General features: G+C 40.2%; 3 protein-coding genes across 4 annotated transcripts in view; all 3 read left to right on the top strand.

Annotated features, from left to right (window-relative positions):
• LOC125315872 (rust resistance kinase Lr10-like) overlaps positions 1-18923 on the top strand; it is a 61369-nt gene that overhangs the window by 40304 nt on the left and 2142 nt on the right. The window contains exons 3-5 of one of the 2 annotated variants that reach the window (XM_048281963.1): positions 5420-5426; positions 8823-8874; positions 10186-10205. In XM_048281963.1, the coding sequence (XP_048137920.1) occupies positions 8847-8874; positions 10186-10205 (48 nt within the window). In that variant the 5' untranslated portion in view covers positions 5420-5426; positions 8823-8846. The remainder of the gene's footprint in view (positions 1-5419; positions 5427-8822; positions 8875-10185; positions 10206-18923) is intronic. The other variant, XM_048281964.1, reaches the window with a different exon arrangement.
• Positions 5193-18923, top strand: part of LOC125315875 (rust resistance kinase Lr10-like) — a 61488-nt gene continuing 47757 nt past the window's right edge. The window contains exon 1 of the mRNA XM_048281969.1: positions 5193-6420. Coding sequence (XP_048137926.1) covers positions 5223-6353 — 1131 coding nt within the window. The 5' untranslated portion in view covers positions 5193-5222 and the 3' untranslated portion in view covers positions 6354-6420. The remainder of the gene's footprint in view (positions 6421-18923) is intronic.
• LOC125315877 lies at positions 17870-18668 on the top strand. The gene has a single exon (XM_048281975.1). It carries the CDS (start codon positions 17881-17883, stop codon positions 18646-18648), a length of 768 nt encoding a protein of 255 aa, XP_048137932.1. The 5' UTR covers positions 17870-17880; the 3' UTR covers positions 18649-18668.

An 18923-nucleotide genomic window follows, 5' to 3' on the forward strand; every position in this document is an offset into this window, starting at 1 on the left:
ACTAGAGTCTAATTCTCAAGGTCTCGGGCTTTGGAGCTGGAGTCCCTAGTTCAGCCCAACTATCGTGTGCTCAACCCCTTGAGTCTCCATCCCGGTCTCAGTCCTCGGCGTACCAAGCTTAGGCACTAGGGTCTCGATTTCGGGCATGGGTTTTCCAGGCTAGCGTTGTGGTCTTGAGTTGAGGCCTTAGGACCTCAGTTGTTGTGGACTCGAATTGACCTTTCTCTCCTGACACAATTATTGATAGCAAGAGGTAAAGAAATTAAAAATTTATATATCACATTAAATAAATTAAAAGTTTAAAGATAAAACTATAGATTGAGCTAAACTTAGGGATGATTAGTTATGTTGTTAGTACACTTTGAGTTATGAGTTGAGCACAAAACTGAGTGTCCAGAAGGACCCGGAAAAGATGGACGCGCTTGTTGCTCGGGCATCCTTTGATTTTCGACCCGTCATAGTCGATGACGATAACAGCCGTGTCGCAACTTTCCAAATTTCCCTTCTGCAAGCTTTTCCTGGATGTTTCGCCAACGAGTTGCTCGTCTCCGCACGTCGATCGACTTTGACGAGTCTTACCCACAAGTCAAGCACTTCACAATAATTCAAAAACCTATACTAGCTTTCCAATCCAATTATTCAGATAAAAAAAAATCCAATTCAATTTGGAACTTGCAAGTGCATGTAACCGACAGTGCAATGCTAAAGCAACTTGTCTTTGTTCTTAGTTATTCTTCTATGCGGGAATTCATCTCATGCGGCGATGTTATCGAAGTAAGCTACCCTTTTTTACTAAAAGGTGGTTTGAGGAGCATACAAGCTAGCCTGCGAAAATAATCACACTGTTTTAGATTTATTCTCGAGCAAGTACTAGGTGCAGCGATTTGACTAGAAAAATCACACAATCCGGCTTTGTTGACATTGGGCTGTAAATGGGTAACCGGTCGTCTCTTCTTATCCGCCCTTTGTCGTGTCGTCACTTCAGCAACGATCCGAACTCATATAATTGTGATAGTTAGGATTACGCAAAGACCATCGATTCTCCTCGCATACCCCAGTTTTACACATTTCCAACCAAATATCAATTTCTTTTATTCGATCAAGTGTTGACTGTTCAAAATCGATTGAATCTAGTATTTTTGTTAAGAAAAAAAATAACTGCGTTATTTGATGTGGTCAATTTTTTTTGTTAAATTTCCATTAGTTGTACACTAGGACACCAATGAGCCTTATTAGGACGATGCCACGTTCCACTTTATCTTTCTCCATCCTACACATTAGTTGGCCAAGTTGGCATAATTGTTGCTAAGAAATAATTGAGCAAGCGAATCACATAAAACGAAACTACATGACATGGCGATTTAGTCATCGGAAGTACTAAATGAATCCAATTTTGAGAAGCTTGGGTACTTGATTACAAACGAAAAAAAGGGGTTTTCAAAAATGAATCAAAATCCAAGCCCTGGCCGATAAGACTGCAAATATTTCATTGAGGGGGCAAATAAGGCCTCCCGCTCTAATACCATATAAGATTTTGTGGAATTGTTGCCAACTGTTTTAAAAGTTTATGCTCTTATATGAATACGTGGTTTAATTTTTAATATTCTAACAAGCTACGTACTCCAATCTTCTCATTATTAGGAAATTAATCACTTTCGCTAAATCATAACATTAAGCCTCACCTTTCATCATGTTCTCCCAAAAGTACAGGTGCTATAGTTTTCGCATATTTGTTAATTGAATATAGTGGGTATGGGATGTTGACAGAGATATATAATTGGATGGAAGTTTAGAATGATCGATGCAAACACAAGAAAATGCACTACTATTATAAAAAAAAAGTGTGAGGTCTTTTCATATTTCCACATTGTCCATTTCAATTATGAAAAGTCGTGTCTAAAATTCACATTTTTCAAATTTTTATGGATCTTTTGTTTATGGTATTGTTATTGTTGTTGTCGTCGTCGTGTGCTTCCCTAATAGTATTCATCATTTCAGGTTGAGAAATTTCAGATAATCATGCCAGAGGTACATCCCATAATAAATTGTCGCGTTATGTATGATTAACATAAGGAAATATTATCAGTTTCCTTCATGATTATCTTTTGAATTGTGTATATCTCATTTCCTTGGTAACACTTAAAGTTGAATTAAGAATATTCTCTAATCATGACTTAATCACAAGAAATGATATTGAACTGGTACGTAAGGAAAGGCATGATGAATCACGTTACTTCCGAATATGAAATTTCAAAATTAGAAAAAGTTACGGTTTGCATAAAAAGAGTGAACATGGGAAATATCGTTATTTTTCAATAAGATTTTTGGACCACCTTCAAGATGAAAAACCAAAATATGTTAAAAACCAAATGCATCACGCGAGTCTTCATCTAGAAGAAAAGTCAAGAGGATCGCCTTGCAGGAGGGGCCAAGGTCGATTGAACTTTTTGGCTCATCAGCGACCATTCCCACAGCTTTCCGTGTCTGATGCGTCCCATGTTCTCCTTCTCTCATCATTATTTAAAGAAAGAACGAGAGCATCTTTATCCCTCTCGTTCCACATCTCTGTACCAAACCCTAGATTTGCTCTTAACTAGTTCGTGCTTTCTGCTATTGCATAAGCTATGCACAAAGATCAACTCCTCCTCCTCCTCCTTATTCTACATCCGTGTTTTGGCATCCCCCGCGAAATTAATCGATGTACCACCTCTTGTGGTGAGGTCGCAAACATAAATTACCCATTTCGAGTGAAGGGCGACCCAAAGGACTGCGGCGACCGTAAATTTGAGCTGGCCTGCATAAATAACCGCACCGTCCTAGATTGGAAATTGGGCCAGTACTATGTACACTCCATCAACTATGACAACAGCACGATTACGGTCGCTGATGTTGGCTTGCGGAAAGGCAATTGCTCGTCTCTTCCTCTCCACTCTCCCTCTCTCGCCGGCTTCGAATACATCCCGGATGGGTATTATCGCTTGATATACCCAGTCAAAGTCGCAGTGATCGTGGGCTGCATGAAGGCCGTGAATTCTCCGCTTTACATCGCCACTTCGTCGTGCCTTGATGGGCTTCCATTTTCGAATTTCTCTAGCACGGGAAGGCGATTATATGCCATGGTCGATCCGAATGTCTCATCTGTGGAAACTGCATGCACTATAGAGTTTATGGCAATGATAGAATGGTGGGTTGATGGCAATGATCTTCGTTCCTATGCGCAAATTCACGAACAAATGGTTGATGGGTTCGAGCTTTATTGGTCTACTGGATTTCTGCGCAGGAGGAAAGGTAAGGACTTTTGAGTGTGTTCAGTTTTCTCAAAGCGACCAAAACAACAATAATAATAGTGAGAATATAGTTGGTCAAAACATGCGAAATTTCATCTTCGTGAAATTGAGCTTACGCCATGAGCATATCCTTCCAGAGCCCAATTTGAAAAGAGAAATGATTATGTGACACTAACAGTCCTTTAATCTATTGCAGGCAAAGAAAAAAAATACTGTGGAGCCCACTTCTTTAATAATTTGTAGCCCACAATATGCTATTACTTTCGCAACCACCCAAAAAATATTATGCTAACAAAACCCATTTGAAAATCCTGTGCAAAGAAATAATTAAGTGTTTTTTTTTTTTGGGTAAAGAGAAATAATTAAGTGTTTGTTCCTTCTCGAACAAAAAAAAAATGTTTGTTCTTTTAGGTTGCATTTGTTTCATGGAAAAGGTTTTCTTAGAAAATAATTTTCTCAATTTCTGATGTTTGGGGGGCAGAAACTACATGGTCAAAGAAAATATTTTCCGGTCGATGAAAAAGTTCTTTCTAAACCCATGGAAAATGATTTCCATCTGTGAAAGGAGGGAAATCATTTTCCAATTTCTTCCTATCAAACTTATGCCTGCCCTTTCCCCTCACGTCGTCTCATCCATTTCCCTCTTCACGTTGCCTTCTGCTTTCTGAGCCCCTCCTTTTTCCTCATCTTCTTCATGCAACCAACGGAGCCGCTGCTGCCTATCGCCGCCATGTCTCCCTCATCGCCTCCTTCATCTACCTCCTTGGCGAGTCACGGAGAGATCAAGACCTCACGAGTTGCAGCGAACTCATCAGATCTGGAGCTCGTGGCGTTGCGAGTCGGCGTTGAGCGAAGCCTCGTCTCGCCGGATCTGGCGAGGCCGGCGATGCGAGATTTGGCCTCGCCCAAGGCTGGTGAGCTCAGGCCGAGCCTGGCCAGATCTGGCGATTGGAAGCCTTGCTTGAGGCCGGCAAGGCTTGGCCTGAGCTTGCCACCTCGGGCGCGCCGGGGTGAGGTTCAGCTTGATTGTGGCCGGTCGCCGGCTGTCGCCGTGGCCGGCAACTGGTTGATGAAGAAATCACACCAGAAGGAAGAAGCCGACGATCTTACAGAAGAAAGAAGAAAAAAAGGGAATTTTTTTTAAAAGAAGTTACTAAAAAGTAAAATAATTAAAAATACTAATTATTTGATAATTTTTCTTAGAAAAATTATTGTCATGCCAAATGGTAGAAATCGTTTTTCAGAGCATTTTCAGACTTTAGCCAAACGATAGAAAGTTTTGTCATTTTCTTGGAAAATGACTTTCTGAAAAATATTTTTCAAAAATATTATATTTTTCACGAAATAAATGAAGCCTTAATTGTCTTTGGCTTTTTTTTTGGGGGGGTCAAAAATTGTCTTCAGTTTTCACTTGTCACATGTTCAAACTCCTTTTGCAGGAGGCATCCGCGGTTACCTCTCACGTATCGCCCAGGCTATTTATTGGGACCTGCTCTATGGGATCGGTAACATTATTACTACAATCTTCTCGTTCTGGAATTAATGTTAGTTTTTTTCTAAATGCAAACAACTTAACACGCCCACAAATTGGTTATACGCATGACAATAATTTCGTTATTTGTTCTTTTGTCCATCTACTTAGTTCGAATTCCGCCCGCAAACATTAGGGGATCAAACCGATATGCTCATTGCTTGATTATGGTCTAAACAAGCGTCTTTTAAATTTTTCTCAGATAGGACTTGTTACGGATTCAACCTCAAGTGCGGATTAGGGATCAACCGTTTCCTCGATACGATGATCCGGCTCTTTGTCATTGGTAATATTACCACAGTCTTATTATTGTGGAATCGACTTTATATTTCTAAACAGAAACATTTAACACACCCACAGTGTTTCCATGCATGGTTGTGAAATTCATCTTGGGAGCCCCATGCATGCTGACATTGCTAGTACGCAAATGGAGGAGAAGACACTTAGCAATGGATCAAAACGTTGAGGAATTCTTGCAGTCCAATAATAACTTCTTGCCGATAAGGTACTCTTATTCGGACATTAGGAAAATCACGGGCGGCCTCAAGGACAAGCTAGGCGAGGGAGGGTACGGTTCCGTGTTCAAAGGAAAGCTTCGGAGTGGCCGCGAGGTGGCTGTCAAGATTCTGAAGAAGGGGAAAACAAACGGGCAGGATTTCATTAGCGAAGTGGCTACCATTGGAAGAATTCACCATGTTAATGTGGTCGGACTCATTGGTTATTGTTTTGAGGGCTGTAAACAAGTTCTTGTCTACGATTTCATGCACAATGGGTCTTTGGACAAGCACATTTTCTCACAAGCAGAAGGGACTTCTCTTGATTGCAAGGAAGTGTACGAGATTGCTCTCGGAGTAGTTAGAGGGATTGAATATCTTCATCGAGGATGCGACGTACAAATTCTACACTTTGATATCAAGCCTCACAACATTCTTCTCGATAGGGATTTCATCCCAAAAGTTTCCGACTTTGGGCTCGCAAGATTGTATCCCACGGACCACAATACCGTGACTCTGACTGCTGCGAGAGGAACTTTGGGATACATGGCTCCGGAGCTAGTCTACAAGAACCTTGGGGGCGTCTCTTACAAAGCCGATGTCTATAGTTTCGGCAAGTTGTTGATAGAAATGGCCAGTGGTAGGAAGAATTGGGACGCGGTTGTAGAGTGTTCTAGTCAGACTTACTTCCCTTTGTGGGTTCATGACCAACTTAGCGAAGGATTGGACATCCCGTTGGAGCAAGCTAGAGAGGAGGATAGGAGAACAGTAAAGAAGATGATAACAGTTGCTCTTTGGTGCATACAATGGAGTCCTAGCAACCGCCCTTCGATGCGCAAAGTCTTGGAAATGCTGGAAAGAGAAGTAGATGATCTACAATTACCTCCCAAGCCACTCTTTTATCCAACGGAAGTGTTGACAAGAGATGATGGAACTTGGACTGGGGAAGACAATGATATTACATCCACTCCATCAACTAGTGCAATGACTTATGAAGATTCTCATCTCGAGGATACTAGTACTGGCGTTACACAAGTATAGGCACATTTCGGAACCTATTGATCCCGTGACATATGTGACAAATAGGAAAGGATCGTATTGATGATGCTTTATGTGTACCTCCCCTTTCATGGTCATCATCAGATGGCAGATGTTTATAGTTATGTTTAGGGATCTTAATTATGAGTGTATTCTATCCATGGTCCTTCAATTGTATTCTACCCATGGTCCTTCGAGCACGAAAGTATTTGGAATGCTGAAGAAGTATTTGAAATTTACCCTCACGTCCATGGTGCGTTCAGATTCCCATCGTGCGTTATGTTTTCAAGTTGTGTTTCTCAATTATGAAAAGTCATGCGTGAAAATTACAACTTTTGAATAGTGATCTCTTTTTGACCAAAAAAAAAATTGTAATCTCTCTCTGTATAAATATGTATAGATTTTTCTTATCATTTAATTTGTCCCTCCGATTAAACAAATGTAGACTTTATAAATCATTCTACACAAGAGACTTTACGAATATTTTGTGGGGGATAAGCATTTTGATTTCCCCCCCTTTGCCTGCAACGAGAGCTTAAAAAAGAAAAACTCATACCAATCGAATTGAATATCCTATCATTTAAAGATGAATCAACGTGACCTTTTCGGCTCTCATTTCAACCGTCAAATTACAATCTCCTAATCCACGCTTCTTGCCCCACCCCATAGCCACCAGGGCGGGGCAAGTTTGGCTCTGAGCTCGCTGCGCAGCTGCGCCTGTGCCGGGGTCGATTGAAACTTTAAATTGGTGGCGGTGCATAAAGTCTCCCCTTGTGCTTTGTCTCCCACGTTGACCGACCTTGACTTTTCAGCCGACCAATCCCAACCCCTTCCTTCTCTCACGCGTCCCTTTTTGTGGTCGCTACATCCCAAATCACTCTCATCCACACAAAGAGTTTGTACTCTGAGATTTTTTTTTCTTCTCTGGTTTTTACCTATCTTTCTATTTACATCTCAGCACTAAACACTTGATTTTCTTACTTCGTTCGTGTTCACTTCTTTCCCATTGCATGACCAATGCCCAAAGGATCAACTGCTCCTCCTTCTCTTTCTTCTTCTACATCAGTCTTTTAGGATTGCCACAAACAATAATCAGTGCACCAGCTCTTGCGGTGAGGTCACGAACATAAGCTTCCCATTTCGACTAAAGGGCGACCCAAAGATCTGCGGGGACCCCAAATTTGAGCTATCGTGCTTAAATAACCGGACCATTTTGAATTTGTATTCGGGCAAATACTACGTATGACACATCAACCATACCAACTACACCATCAGGGTTGCTGATGTAGGGATGAGAAAGGCCAATTGTTCGTCTCTTCCTCGACGCTCCTTGTCGTGCGGCAACTTCAGCTACCATGATCCATATAGTGTTTGTGACTACCAGTCATACATGTTCTATGGTCGAGAGACATCCAGGACCGTCTTGATCGTGAACTGCACGAAGGCGGTTGCTTCTCGGCTTTACATTGACACTTCATCATGCCTTGATGGGGTCAAATTTTCCTAGTACAGGAAGGCGAATATACGCTATGGTCGATGCGAATGTCTCGAATGTGGAAACTGCATGCACTATAGAGCTTATGGCAATGATACCTTGGTGGGTCGATGGCAATAATCCTCGGTCCTATGCCCAAATTCACGAACAGATGGTTTATGGATTTGAGCTTTCATGGCTTCCAATTGCGGGTAAGATGTATTGCAAACGTCATTATTATTGGGAAATCAGCAGAAAGCACCAAATTCAGTGCTGACGCAAGAAAGGTAAGAAACTAAGAACTTCTCAGCTTGTTCAGTTTTCTCCACAAAAAAAATAAAAAAATAAAAAAATAAAAAATTATTGTGAGGACATAGCTGATCAAAATCTGATAAATTTGATCTAAACGTGAGATATATTAGAAAGCTATCGACGTTTGCATATATAATACTTCTCTGTTTCTGCAATATATTATAATGCTATCCACTTAAATATTCAGTCCAAAGAGGTTCCGTCTGCAATATATTGCCCAATGTTGTAGGATTAAACCATTGTGTAAAATTCTTTTTTTGTTGTTGTCAAATTTGTGTGAAAATTGTAAATGTAATCATTTCGGTCAATTTTCATCGGATGCTCGCGACGATTTAGTTATCGTCGGTCGTCCTACATGGCAACGTGCCATGTTAGTGGTTTTTGATGATAATGGTTGGGAGGATTACATTGAAATTTTTCCGAGAAATTTAGGACTAAATTAGCAAAATTGAAAAGTTTATAACTGTATGATTTTTTAGTGGTTGGACAATTTTCCCATTATATGTTTCCTTAACGAGTGCCTCATTTCATGTTCAACAAAGTCAATCAGTCTTATTGATTTCGAATTCCGCCGGTCAATCTCAGTGGGTTAAACGGATATCATTGCTTGATTATGGTCTAAATAAGTGTTGTATGTTTCCTTTGCTGGGGATTCAATCTCTTTTGCAGGAAAAGTTATCGTGGGTTACCTCTTCATTATCGGTTGGTTGATGGAGATGATTTCGCTCTATGGCACTGGTAAGGTTACTAAATGCACACATTTAACACACCCAAAAACTAGAGGAAAATTGTCAAAAAAAAGTCTTAAACCTATTGCACTTTTGCCAATTCAGTCATAAACTTTTTTTGTGCCAATTTAGTTCTAAACTTTTTGTATTTTTACCAATTCAGTCTATCCAACAAATATTGGCCGATCGGTCTTGACCTAGAGGGCAGCCGATACTGACGATGCAATTTTTAATAATATTTTAATAATTATTTCAATTTTTTTGTTTGTTTTCTTTTTTTTTCCTCTTTTCTTTCTTTTTCTTTTTTTCATTAGGGTCTTCTTCTTCCTCCAGCCATGGAGTCAACAATTAGCTAGAGAAGAGCGTTGGCAAGCCATTAGCAACACCGCTGCCGGACGAGGCCGCACTCGCCCACGGGCGACGCTATGGCTAGGCGAGCTCGGCCTCGCCCAGATCCGGCAACGTTCGGATTCGCCATGGTAACCCCCAAGGAATTACAGAGCGAGAGAGAGAGAGAGAGAGCAGGGTGGCTTGCTTGGGACCGAGATGAGAGATTCGAAGGTTCAAGTCGGAGGAAGGAATAAGAACAACGACGCCATGGATGGGCGATGGCGAGGCCAAGCTCGCCCACCATGGCGTCGCAGCGACGGCAACGACAACGCCATGGCTGGATGAGATTGGCTTCGCCCGGATCCGGTGAGGCCCGGCCTTGTCCGGCGGCGGCGGTGCTTGTGGCCCCTTAGCTATGTCTTCCACTCAAGATCCCAATAGGTTGGTTCATCCTCATCTCCACTGCACAAACCAGATTTCCCCTTCTTTAGCCTATCTTACAAGACAGGGAGCCTCAAGACGCTGTTGCTTGCGGCGGCGAGGAGTCACGATTGGAATCATCAATGAAGAAAAGCATCATGGGTTTTCTCAACATCTCCCGGAGTGATTACTACATCGGCAACTCCATGACCTGAGGAAAGGAGAAGACTCAAAACAAAAACAAAAACAATTAAAGAAAAGAGGAAAAATTAAAAATTATTAAAAATCTCCACGTCATCTACACATCAGCGCTAGTGTACCAAAGTTTGTTGGACGGATTGAATTGGTAAAAATACAAAAGGTTTAGGATTGAATTGGCACAAAAAAAGGATTTAGGACTAAATTGGCACAAAATTAAAAAGTTGAGGACTGGATTGGCAAAATTAAAAGGTTTAGGACTGAATTGATAAAGTACAATATGTTTAGAACTTTTTTGACAATTTTTCCCAAAAACTGGTTATCAAATTAATAACGCACCCACAATTTTCTTGCGCTTTCCCCAAAATTACAGTGCCATTCATTGTTGTGAAGTTCACCGTGGGAGGCCCACGTGTGATGATGTTGCTAATAAGCAAATGGAGGAGAAGGCCCTTATCAAAATGTTGAAGATTTTTTGCAGTCAAACAATAACTTCTTGCCAATACGGTACTCTTACTCATACATCAAGAAAATCACGGGCAGTCTCAAGGACAAGCTAGGCAAGGGAGGGTACGGTTCCATTTTCAAAGGAAGACTTCGGAGCGGCCGCGAGGTGGCTGTGAAGATTCTAAAGAAGGGGAAAGCGAACGGGCAGGACTTCATCGGTGAAGTGGCTACCATCGGAAGAATTTACTGTGTTAATGTGGTTGGACTCATTGGTTTTTGCTTTGAGGGCTCGAAACAAGCTCTTGTTTACGATTTCATGCGCAATGGGTCTTTGGAAAAACACATTTTTTCACGAGGAGGACAAGGGACTTCACTTGATTGCAATGAAGTGTACAAAATTGCTCTTGGAGTGGCCAGAGGGATTGAGTATCTTCATCGAGGATGCGACATTCAAATTTCACACTTTGATATCAAGCATTAGAACATTCTTCTCGAGAAGGATTTTAACCCAAAAATTTCTGACTTTGGGCTTGCCAAATTGTATCCCACGGACTACAACACAATATCCATGACTACTGCAAGAGGAACGTTAGGATGCATGGCTCCAGAGCTGGTCTATAGGAACCTCGGGGGCGTCTCTTACAAAGCTGATGTCTACAGTTTCGGTAAATTGCTGATGGACATGGCTAGTGGAAGCAAGAATATGGATGCAGATGTAGAGCATTCAAGCCAGACGTGCTTTTCTATATGGGTTCATGACCAACTCTGCGAAGGATTGAACGTTCCCATAAAAAATGTCAGCAAGGAGGATAGGAGTATTACAAAGAAAATAATGATTGTTGCTCTTTGGTGCATTCAATTGCATCCGGGCAACCGCCCTTCGATGCGCAGAGCCTTGGAAATGTTGGAAGGAGAAGTAGATGACCTACGAATACCTCCGAAGCCACTCTTTTGTCCAGCAGAATTATCAACAAGGATGATGGAACTTGGACTAACAATGGCGAAGCGACTGGATGCACTTCATCAACTAGTGCATTAACTTATGATGATTCTCCTCTTGAGTCAACTACGAGTGGTAATAGACATATATCAAAACCCTTTGATCCTGTGATATATGTGGCAAAAAGAAATGTATCATATTGATGATGTTTTAAGTGTACCTCCCTTTTCATTACCACGGATTGCAAATGTTTATAACTCAAATTATCATCGGCATATTAAAGATGTCATTAATCACACTTTGGACTTTCGGAGCGAGTTTGGGTTTCGTAGTCTTTGCTTCAAAACTAATCACCACACAACCCGCGCTTTGCGTAGCTTCATGGCACTCCAATCGCCATATTCGCATGGCTTCGTTGCGCTCCAAATGCGGCTTTGAATAATGTCGAAAAATGATGGATGGGGAGATGATAAGATCTTCGAAGAGATGATAAACTTCTGTTTAGGCTCCATTGGTAATGAAATAATTTGTCATTGGCTAATTATTTTAAGTGATGCACATGATCATTTTCAGGAAAATGTTTCCCAAATCACTTGTTTCTCGCGAAACAAACTGAGCCTTAAGGACGGGAAACGTGAAGAACACTTATAACAAGTTCCTTAATTTGCGATACAGAGCAAAATAACAAAAAGTTAGGGGAACAAATCCGAAATAACGGAAAGATCGTGTTACTTTTTTGCTTCCTGCTAATCTCTCTCCTTTAGCTTCCGACCAAAAAAAAAATCTCTTCCTTTGGCGATGGAGATCGTTTCTAGACTCAAACACAGTAAAGGATAATTCGAAAATTAAGCTAAAAAAATGAAAATAATACATTCCGATTCTCGTTTATCCTTCTCTCTCGTGATCTTAGTCAGATCTCTCCTCTTTTCCAGATTCCATCTCCACTCTCAGATCAAAGTTACCATTGGACACTCGCCCAAGAGAAGAAGACGAAGAAGAGGATGAGCGGTGGAGGGGAATCGGTGGCCACGCTGTGCAACACGTGCATGGTGGGGACGCCGGTGACAGGTGTAGCCGCAAGTGTATTTAGGAGTGAGCGATTCTAGGCTTCTTCTAGTATCTTACCCGTCAGGACTGATTTCCCAAATTTTGTACCCCGGAACCTGAAACCTACCTTGTGTGTACCGGTTCCCTGGGTATTTAGAAAATATTTAGTGAATGAATGGGAAGAAATGAAATCAGATTTAGAGGCATGATAACACTCTTTTTAATGAATTGTTTGTCTCACAACGTTGCTAATGGGTACTAGCAAAAATCGTCCGAGGACACAACATAATTTCGGAATGAGAATATCAGATAGTTATTCTAATATTTTTCTAAGAACTCTTAAAGTGAAATAATGGAAAAGACAGCCTTATCTCTTTGAAAAAAAAAATTGAAGTTGAAGTAAATCATTATTGAAAAGAATCATTTAATATATAATAGCGAGAGGAACATAACCTTTCGCGTCCGAAAAGAATACAACTCTTTGCTTCTGAAAACTATAAATTCAAGCACAACTCTTCATGTTTGAGGACTGGTGATTTGGATGCACTTTTTCATGTCTGAAAAAGTTGTAACCTTTCAAAGGTCGTAAGAAATTAAAATTAAAATCTGAAATTTAAAATAATAGAAAAATAATTGCGACTCTTTTGTGAACGGTCGCACTGTTTCGCTAGGACAACATTCTTCTCGACAGAGATTTCACCTCAAAAGTTTGCGACTTTGGGCTCGCAAGACTGCATCCCTCGGATTGCAACACCATGTCTATTACTGCAAGAGGAACCTTAAGATATATGGCTTTGGAGTTCGTCTTTAAGAATTTTGGGGGCGTCTCTTACAAAGCCGATGTCTAAAGTTTTGGAAAATTGCTGATGGAAATGACCAGGAGGAGGAAGAATGTGGACGCATTTTCAATGTACTTCAATCAGATTTACTTTCCTTTGTGGGTTCATGACCAACTCAGTGAAGGATTGGTCGTTCCGGTGGAAGAAGTTGTAAGAAATTATAGAGACTGAATGTCATGATTATACGTTGTCAAAACAAAATCACCTATAATCAGAACCGAATGCAGAAACATAAGGAATCTTTACTTACCTCCAGCCATTGATGAAAACGATTGACAAATTGAAATTCGCAGAGTGATGAACGATTGACAATGGGTGCTTCTAGCCAATTGCCCTCTCTATGCGATGGTATGTGTTTACTACAGAAATGTACATTCTGTATGTACGTTAGAATGAAAACTAACAATGAGAGGGTTTGGCTTCAATGACCCTTTTATATTCTCCCTTTCGTAGCCCTTCGGATAACACCGTCCATCAAGACGTTATCATAACTTTTGGGCTTCGTGACTCTTGGGCGAGAATAGTTATCACTTAAGTTAATGCAATCAATGAAATGTTAATAAAATCAAATGTGGGATCACATTATCTATATAATATTATAATATTCTCCGACTTGATCCCAACATTTCATAAAACGAAATATTGAACTAAATTCGCAAGAAGTGATGCTAAAGACAAAGTACATGAATCATGGCGATATGTCCTCTTAGAACAAGTGGTATCTTCCATGTATCACAATGCACCTTATCTCATCTAAATCAACCCATATGTAATAACACAACTTAATGAATAAACCCTATGCTTATTCTAGGTCTACTTAACGGATAAACTTTTAGTTTATTCCAAGTCAAAGTTGGCAAATTTTTTTTCAGAATAAATGAATGTGTACACCAGAATTGAGAAAAACATAATAAATAAATAAGAGTTTCATAAATTCGTACATATGAATAAAATTACGTGATAAGACCTATTCCCATCATAACCACATGATCCTTGTATCTTATTGGTGGCATGCCTTTAGTCAAAGGATCAACTAACATCAATTCGGTGCTAATGTGTTCTATGACCATTTTCTTTTCCTTAACACGTTCTCTTATGGCTAAATACTTAATTTCGATGTGCTTGCTTCGACTACCACTCTTGTGGTTTCTAGCCATGAAAACTGCAGCTGAATTGTCACAAAACAATCTTAATGGCCCAAGAATGGAATCCACAACTCTAAGCCCCGAAATGAAACTTTTCAACCACACATCATGCGAGGTGGCCTCAAAACAAGAAACGAACTCAGCCTCCATAGTGTAAGTAACAACTAAGGTCGCGCCTCGCACTCCTCCATGATACGGCTCTGCCGGCAAACATAAAGATGTATCCAGATATTGATTTTCAAGAATCAACGCAACCAGCAAAGTTCGAATCCGAATAACTAACTACCTCCAGAATGTCGGTTCGCCTATACATAAGCATGTAACCTTTTGTACCTTGAAGGTACCTCATCACCTTCTTTGCAGCTCTCTAGTGGTCAATACCTAGATTACTCTGATATCTTCTCAACATTCCCACAAGTGAACGCAATGTTAGGTCAAGTGCAAACCCGAGTATACATTAAGCTTCCGACAACGAAGCACATGGAATGTATTTCATTTGTTCCCTTTCTAAATCATTCCTCGGGCAGTGATTCAAATTGAACCTATCACCCTTCACAATAGGTGTTATACTCGATGAAAAATCTTTCATCCGAAATCTCTCTAAGACTTTATTAATATAGATTTTTTGAGACAGTCCCAAAATGTCTCGAGTTCTATCCCTATGGATCTTAATGCCAATGACATAAGATGCTTTATCCATATCCTTCATGTCAAAACTCTTAGAGAGAAATTGTTTGACCTCATGTAGCATCCGCATATCATTGGTTGCAAGTAAAATATCATCCACATATAGTACGAGGAAACAAATTTTACTCCCACCGATCTTCTGGTATATACATTGATCCATGACATTCTCTACAAAATCGAATGAGGAGATGATACCATGAAACCTTAAGTATCATTAGCAAGATGCTTGTTTCGTAGTCGAGTGATAGCAAGAGGTAATGGACTTAGACTTTTCCATGACTTTGGTGGTGATAGAGTATAATTATGATGATATTGGAATTTTATCAAAGGTTGCTAGGTAATTTACTGCCATAATTTTTCAAAAAGAAATCCTATTATGCAAAGTGTTCTAGCTCCTACGGTAGTCTTTCTTCTGGATCCGGATCGCATAAAATTGGAGTTTTCATAACATGTTTACCATTACTTAAATTAGGCCGTACAAATGAAAATGGACGACATGATTTGAGAGAGGGTTGTGATTCAAAATTTTTCAAATCCCAAAAAAATTCCCGCCTAAATTTTTTCCTTCCCCCTCAATAAATGACGTGGCCCATTCTTGACCGTCTATTTTCATTTGGACGGCCTGATTTGAGTAATGGTGAGCATGTCACGAAAATCTCAATGTTAGGCGATCCAAATCCCTTTCTTCTAAATGGAAAATTTAGGAATTGAATTTTCATTCTTTGACAAATCTAATTTTACGGGAATCAAACAACTAAACAATGCCAAAAGTAAATCTTCCGAATAAAGAGCCAATCATTGTCATCTCTTATTCCAACTTTCGAAGCACGGTACGAGGAAATATACCCCTTTCGGTAGTTCACGCTCATCACCAATGTGCATTATCGTTCTTGAACTATTAATTTGTTCAATGCCATCCATTTTATTTAATATTGCCCTTTCATTAATTCAAATTTAGGGTGAATATCGTATATTTTTATGTAATTTAAGGAGTGGATTGAACATGTACTAAAAGTTCAGCGAATGCATTGAAAAAATTAAAAGTTCGGGGACGACATTACACATTGAAATAAAGTTCGGGGATCGTATTGAACAAATTAAAAGTTTAAGGGTGACATTGTACATTATATCAAAGTTCAAAGATCATTTATATAATCTCTATCCTATGAAATTTTGGCCCATCATATATTCACAGTCGATGACGATGACACCTGTTTGGCAGCTTCCCAAATTATTCTTTTATGAGCTTTTCCAGGATGGTTCGCAATGCATGATCTTTTCGCTTTTTCTTCCGATTCTCTGGTGCTCCTCTACGCACGTCGATCGACTTTGACGCGTCGGTTTTCGAGTCCCACACTTTTGACTTCTTCAATCATACGTCAATCATATTTATTAGGCCCACCCCCAAGTAATTCAATTCACAATAATGCACAAGTAGTAGTAGTTTGGAGATTTATTCGTCTATGTGAGATTAACCAACCCATCGATGAAATAATTAATATTAAATTACATTTTCATTTAACAATTTAAACTATCGAAGCAGTTGGTAATGATCTCACAAAATTTCACTTTAAATTTTTTCGAATCTCTGTTTACCTCTCAACTCATTCATCTAGTAACTTAGATTTTTAGAACAGTTGGCAGTAACTATATCATCGCTCCTTTGTTTATGCTAGCTTTCCGATCCGATTCAATTCGTGACTTGCAAGTGCATGCAACAAACATTGCGATGCTAAAGCAACTTATCTTTATTATTAGTTATGCTTCCACATTGGTAGTATTGATTCGGGAAATTCACTTCATGTGGCAATGTTACCAATATAAGCTACCCTTTTCGACTAAAAGGTGCTTCGAGAAGCTTACGAGTTAGCATGTGAAAATAATCGCACTATTTTAGATTTATTATCAAGCAAGTACTATGTGCCAATGATTTGACTACAAAAACCACACAATTCGGCTTGTTGACATTTCGTTTCTTCCTTTGAGCCCTTTGGCTGTGAAAATAATCGCACTGTTTCCTTCATGATTATCTTCTAAATTAAATATATCTCGTTTTCTCAGTAACACTCTAAAGAGCCCTCTAATCACGACTTAACCACATGGCATTGTGCTGGTATGTAAGAAAAAGGCATGAATCATGTTACATCCGAATATGCAATTTCAAAATTAGGAAAGTTGAGGTTTGCATTAATAAGGAATAGACATGGGAAAAATCATTTTTTGAATTTACCACCTTCAGGATGAAAAAAGAAAGTATGTTCAGACCGAATTGCATCCCGCGAGTCTTCGGCCACATGTAAAGTCAAGTCGATCGCCTTGTATGACGGGCCAAAGTCGATTGGACTGTTGACTTCTCAGCGACCATTCGCACAGCTTTTCCGTGTCTGATGCGTCCCACTTTTGCCTTCTCTCGTCATTATTTCGAGAAAGAAACAGGGCATCTTTATCTCTCTCATTCCACCTCTCAATGCCAAACCCTTGATTATTTTCTTTTTATCGGAAAGGGCGTAATTCATTGAAAGATGAATTAACATGATCTTTTCGGCTCTCATTTCAAACCGTCAAATTTCAATCTCCTAATCCACCCTTCTTGTCCCGCCCCATAGCCGCTGGGGCAGGGCAAGGTTGGCTTTGAGCTTGCAGCGCAGCTGTGCCGGGGTGGCCCAGGCCAAGGTCGATTGAAACTTTAGATTTGTGGCGGTGCGTAAAGTCTGCCTTTGTGCTTTGCCTCCTCCGTTGACCGACCTTGACTTTTCCGCCGACCAATCCCAATATCTTCCTTCTCTCACACGTCCCATGTTGTGGTCGGCACACCCCAAATCACTCACATCCACACAAAGAGTTTGTAGTTTGAGAGATTTCTTCTTCTCTAACCTTCACCTATCTTTCTATTTACATACTCAACACTAAACACTTAAATTTCTTACTTCATTCGTGTTCACTTCTCTCCCATTGAATGACCAATGGCCAAAGATCATCTCCTCCTCCTTCTCCTCTTTCTTGTTCTACATCAGTCACTTAGCATCGCCATAGAGAATAATCAATGCACCAGCTCTTGCGGCGAGGTCACAAACATAAGCTTCCCGTTTCGGCTGAAGGGCGATCCGAAGATCTGCGGCGATTCTAAGTATGAGCTATCCTGCTTAAATAACCGGACCATTTTGAGTTTGTATTCGGGTGAGTACTACGTACGGCACATCGACCATACCAACTACACAATCAAGCTTGCCGATGTAGGGATGAGAAAGGGCAATTGTTCGTCTCTTCCTCGCCGCTCCTTGTGGTGCGGCAACTTCAGCGACCATGATCCGTATAATGCTTGTGACTACAAGTCGTCCATGTTCTATGGTCGAGAGCCATCCAAGACCGTTTCGATTGTGAAATGCACGAAGGCGGTTGATTCTCGGTTTTACGTTGATGCTTCATCGTGCCTTGATGGGGTTGAACTTTCGAATTTTTCTAGTACAAGAAGGCGAATATATGCCATGGTCCATGCGAATGTCTCGAACGTGGAAACTGCATGCACTATAGAGCTTATGGCAATGATACCTTGGTGGGTCGATGGCAATAATCTTCGGTCCTATGCCCAAATTCACGAACAGATGGTTTATGGATTTGAGCTTTCATGGCTTCCAATTGCGGCTAAGATGTATTGCAAAGGCCATTATTATTGGTACATCATCGACAAGCACCAAATTCAGTGCGAACCCAAGGAAGGTAAGAACTTTTGAGTTTGTTCAGTTTTCTCAAAATAAATAGATAAAAAAAAATTATATTGTGATGACATATCTGAGCAAAGTCTGCGAAATTTGATCTAAATGTGAAATTGAGCTCGGTCATCTGTATATCTTCTCGGAGCCCATGTGATGTGAATATGCCCATTTAGATCAAGTAGTTAGGTTAATCCTATTGTGATATTTTATAATTATTAGCATAAATACATTATGTACTGATTTGTTTTTATTCGAATTCCGCTAATGGATTGAACTGATATACTCATTGCTTG

The sequence above is a fragment of the Rhodamnia argentea genome, chromosome 7 (genome assembly GCF_020921035.1).
Source record: "Rhodamnia argentea isolate NSW1041297 chromosome 7, ASM2092103v1, whole genome shotgun sequence".
NCBI classification, from domain to species: domain Eukaryota; kingdom Viridiplantae; phylum Streptophyta; class Magnoliopsida; order Myrtales; family Myrtaceae; genus Rhodamnia; species Rhodamnia argentea.

What these genes read in the sequence shown, in the direction of transcription:
- LOC125315877 (XM_048281975.1), top strand. Translation starts at nt 17,881, where the DNA reads ATGGCCAAAGATCATCTCCTCCTCCTTCTCCTCTTTCTTGTTCTACAT.